This window comes from Triticum aestivum, chromosome 2A (genome assembly GCF_018294505.1).
Source record: "Triticum aestivum cultivar Chinese Spring chromosome 2A, IWGSC CS RefSeq v2.1, whole genome shotgun sequence".
NCBI classification, from domain to species: Eukaryota; Viridiplantae; Streptophyta; class Magnoliopsida; order Poales; family Poaceae; genus Triticum; species Triticum aestivum.
The window spans coordinates 628,147,460-628,151,697 of NC_057797.1; the positions used below are offsets into that span (position 1 = coordinate 628,147,460).

Genomic DNA, 4,238 nt, shown 5'->3' on the forward strand with positions numbered 1-4,238 from the left:
CAAAAATAACAATAATAATCATCAATTGTTACTTCAGAATGTGTGCACGTATGAAAAAGAACTAAAGGCTGATGCGTGCTTAGTCGCTCCGCTCCTCACTCGTGGGATTTTTTTTATAACTGGTAGATCATTGCGATTATTTGTTTTGTTTGAATTTTATTTGTATCGACTTGTATTTTAGTTATATTTTGGTGGTGATTTTTTCCATTCGTTTACCGAGTCGGGTTGTTGTTGGAGAGTGGAGACTATTTGGCCCGAGAGAAGAATGTAATTCTTTAAAGCATGATTTTGGTGTTTTTACATGTTTCGGTCTTGGTGTCAACTGATGGTGGTCGTTTGATCCTCTTAGGAGATCCTGTTCCATGCTGAAACCGTGGAATTCTTGCTATAACACTCAAATTGATTGGCCACGAAGTTTTCACTCGTCCCATGGCTAGCTTGAAAAAAATCGTCTATAATGTTTTATTTAAAAATCTTAGTTAAATTAAAAGATGCTCAAGGATTCTAATAAGTGCTAATGAATTAAAATGTTTTAAAAATAAATAAAAAAGATAAGGAGAAATAAAATTAAACAGCTAACGACCTTACAGACGGCCCCACAAACCTCAAGGCACGGGAACGCTTGAAATCATGGAAGCTTATAGTATCTCTATATATAGATTAAGCTGAAACTGCATGGAAAAAATGTTACTACTATGTTCATCAGTGCATACCATTACCAACGTTCGCGTTTTTTTTTTTGAAGTTTTTTTTTGAAATGCTGAAACTGCATCTGGAACCAAAGTTCGCGATAGCAAGCTAGATGACTCTCGGGATGGAAGATTGAAGAAACACACAGCAGTGCATCTTTTTGTGCGTGAGCCGACGAGAAATGGAGGACGAGGAGGTCAGCCCCAACGAAACGAGAAGGCCGCCGTCCCCCTCTCGCGACGCGCACCAACCAGTTCCTGCTTTGCCCACGTCGACTCGACCCAGTCCGGCTGCCACGAAGCCACCACCGCACCACCCGCTCCGTGCGATCCCGTGGCGACAGGAACTCCGCACCCACCAATCCAGTGGTCAACCCCGCCGTCCAGTTCTTCACCAACCCACTCTCATACCTACCTCCTCAGCTGCCTATTTAACCCGTCTTCTCCCTCCATTCCCCTCCAAGAAGAGCCTCAGCTTCATCTGCAGCTACAGCTCCTCTTCGACACACGAGTCATTTTTTCAGGACAAAGATCAATCCAGATACACATACACCTGCCGACGTTTAGCTAGCGTACTTCCAGAATCCAGATACACATACACCTGCCGGTGTCCAGCTAGCTCGCTTGCTTTAGTACTTCTCTGCATCTTCCGATGGAGTGCGAGAACGCACACGTTGCCGCCAACGGCGATGGCTTGTGCGTGGCGCAGCCGGCGCGGGCCGACCCACTCAACTGGGGGAAGGCGGCGGAGGAGCTCTCGAGTAGCCATTTGGAGGCGGTGAAGCGGATGGTGGAGGAGTACCGCAAGCCGGTCGTGACGATGGAGGGCGCCAGCCTGACCATCGCGATGGTCGCCGCGGTGGCTGCCGGCAGCGACACCAGGGTGGAGCTCGACGAGTCCGCCCGCGGCCGCGTCAAGGAGAGCAGCGACTGGGTCATGAACAGCATGATGAACGGCACCGACAGCTACGGTGTCACCACCGGCTTCGGCGCCACCTCTCACCGGAGGACCAAGGAGGGCGGCGCTCTCCAGAGAGAGCTCATCCGGTACGAATTAAACCGCAAAACCAGTTCTTCCTCTTGTTAAGCATTTCTGTTAGTTATGTGAGTACCAGACTATGAATTGAGTTATGGAAGCCTTATTTTTTCGTGATTGCTTGTGTGTTCAGATTCCTTAACGCGGGAGCCTTCGGCACCGGCACCGACGGCCACGTCCTGCCTGCCGCGGCGACGAGGGCGGCGATGCTCGTCCGAGTCAATACCTTACTCCAGGGATATTCTGGCATCCGCTTCGAGATCCTGGAGACGGTCGCCACACTTCTCAACGCCAACGTGACACCATGCCTGCCGCTCCGGGGCACGATCACCGCATCCGGTGACCTCGTCCCGCTTTCGTACATCGCGGGCCTGGTCACCGGCCGCCCAAACTCCATGGCGACCGCTCCAGATGGCACAAAGGTTAATGCTGCTGAGGCATTTAAGATCGCCGGCATCCAGCATGGCTTCTTCGAGCTGCAGCCAAAGGAAGGCCTAGCCATGGTGAATGGCACGGCAGTGGGCTCAGGGCTTGCATCCATGGTGCTTTTCGAGGCTAACATCCTTAGCCTCCTTGCTGAGGTCTTGTCAGCCGTCTTCTGCGAGGTGATGAACGGCAAGCCGGAGTACACCGACCACTTGACCCACAAGTTGAAGCACCACCCCGGGCAGATCGAGGCTGCCGCCATCATGGAACATATCCTTGAAGGCAGCTCCTACATGATGCTCGCGAAGAAGCTCGGTGAGCTTGACCCATTGATGAAGCCAAAGCAAGATAGGTATGCCCTCCGCACATCACCGCAGTGGCTTGGCCCTCAGATTGAGGTTATCCGTGCTGCCACCAAGTCGATTGAGCGGGAAATCAACTCCGTCAACGACAACCCACTCATCGACGTCTCCCGTGGCAAAGCTATCCATGGTGGCAACTTCCAGGGCACACCCATCGGTGTGTCCATGGACAACACCAGGCTTGCCATTGCTGCGATTGGCAAGCTCATGTTTGCTCAATTCTCAGAGCTGGTGAACGACTTCTACAACAACGGTCTTCCTTCCAACCTCTCTGGTGGGCGCAACCCAAGCTTGGACTATGGCTTCAAGGGTGCCGAGATTGCAATGGCCTCCTACTGCTCCGAGCTTCAGTTCTTGGGCAACCCTGTGACCAACCATGTCCAAAGTGCGGAGCAGCACAACCAAGATGTCAACTCTCTTGGTCTCATCTCCTCGAGGAAGACCGCCGAGGCCATTGACATACTCAAGCTCATGTCCTCGACGTTCTTGGTTGCGTTGTGCCAGGCTATCGACCTCCGCCACCTTGAGGAGAATGTCAAGAATGCTATCAAGAGATGTGTGAAGACTGTAGCTAGGAAGACACTGAGCACCGATACCAATGGCCATCTCCATAACGCGCGCTTCTGCGAGAAGGACCTTCTGCTCACAATCGACCGTGAGGCGGTGTTTGCGTACGCAGACGATCCTTGTAGCGCCAACTACCCACTGATGCAGAAGATGCGTGCAGTTCTTGTGGAGCATGCCTTGGCAAATGGTGAGGCCGAGCGCGACGTGGAAACGTCAGTGTTTGCCAAGCTTGCCACGTTTGAGCAGGAGCTTCGTGCGGTGCTGCCAAAGGAGGTTGAAGCTGCCAGGAGCGCCGTGGAGAATGGCACTGCCGCACAGCAAAACCGTATTGCCGAATGCCGGTCGTACCCACTCTACCGATTCGTGCGCAAGGAGCTTGGAACGGAGTACTTGACCGGAGAGAAGACGCGGTCTCCTGGCGAAGAGGTGGACAAGGTGTTCATTGCCATGAACCAGGGCAAGCACATCGATGCGCTGCTTGAGTGCCTCAAGGAGTGGAACGGTGAGCCCTTGCCTCTCTGCTAAATAGAGGATCGAGAAAGTGAAGAGTAGTGTGCTTCAGATTTCTGAAGGCTCTGATGATAATACTGTTTTTTCATTGTATATTCTGAAAGTTGATATTTACAATGTTCTTCTAGAGCTGCCAATGTATTGCCAAAGATTGCAATTGCATGACTTGGTAGTGTTGGGTAGCCAGTAGAACTCTTATGATGTACCTAAGTTAAAAAGGCAGTGTGTGTTACATTTTCATGATAAATGTACTGGGTCCATCTTTTTAGATCAACTGGTCCTCATGACAATAGTCCAAGAACCAACTATTGGAATTTCTTATGGTGTGTGTACGGAGATTCGGAAAGTAAAACTCGTGCCTAGGTGGTCACCGGTTGGTAATAAGTTCTCTGAATTCTTTGGACGGGAACGAGGACTTCTCTGAATTCGCATTCTCCCATCTAGTTTTTCAAGTTTCAGTCTGGATTTCTATGGAGGCACACAATGATGTTTAACTTGGTGTTATTCAACTACCGTACCACCGCATACTGTGAATCCAATTTTTTTATATTAATTTATTTACTAATGATCTCAGCCCATAACACAGGGTACATACACATGAAGTTTCTCTGTGCTTCTGAACATTGCACTATTTTTTAGTTCTAGCCA

The 4,238-nt window shown here is 50.3% G+C and overlaps 1 protein-coding gene across 1 annotated transcript; it reads left to right on the top strand.

The window, feature by feature from the left end:
• Window positions 1-1,155: 1,155 nt before the first annotated feature.
• On the top strand, window positions 1,156-3,858 carry LOC123189878 (phenylalanine ammonia-lyase-like). Its single transcript, XM_044602395.1, has 2 exons — window positions 1,156-1,736; window positions 1,859-3,858. Exons 1-2 carry the CDS (start codon window positions 1,342-1,344, stop codon window positions 3,603-3,605), a joined length of 2,142 nt encoding a protein of 713 aa, XP_044458330.1. The 5' UTR covers window positions 1,156-1,341; the 3' UTR covers window positions 3,606-3,858.
• The last annotated feature ends 380 nt before the right edge of the window (window positions 3,859-4,238 follow it).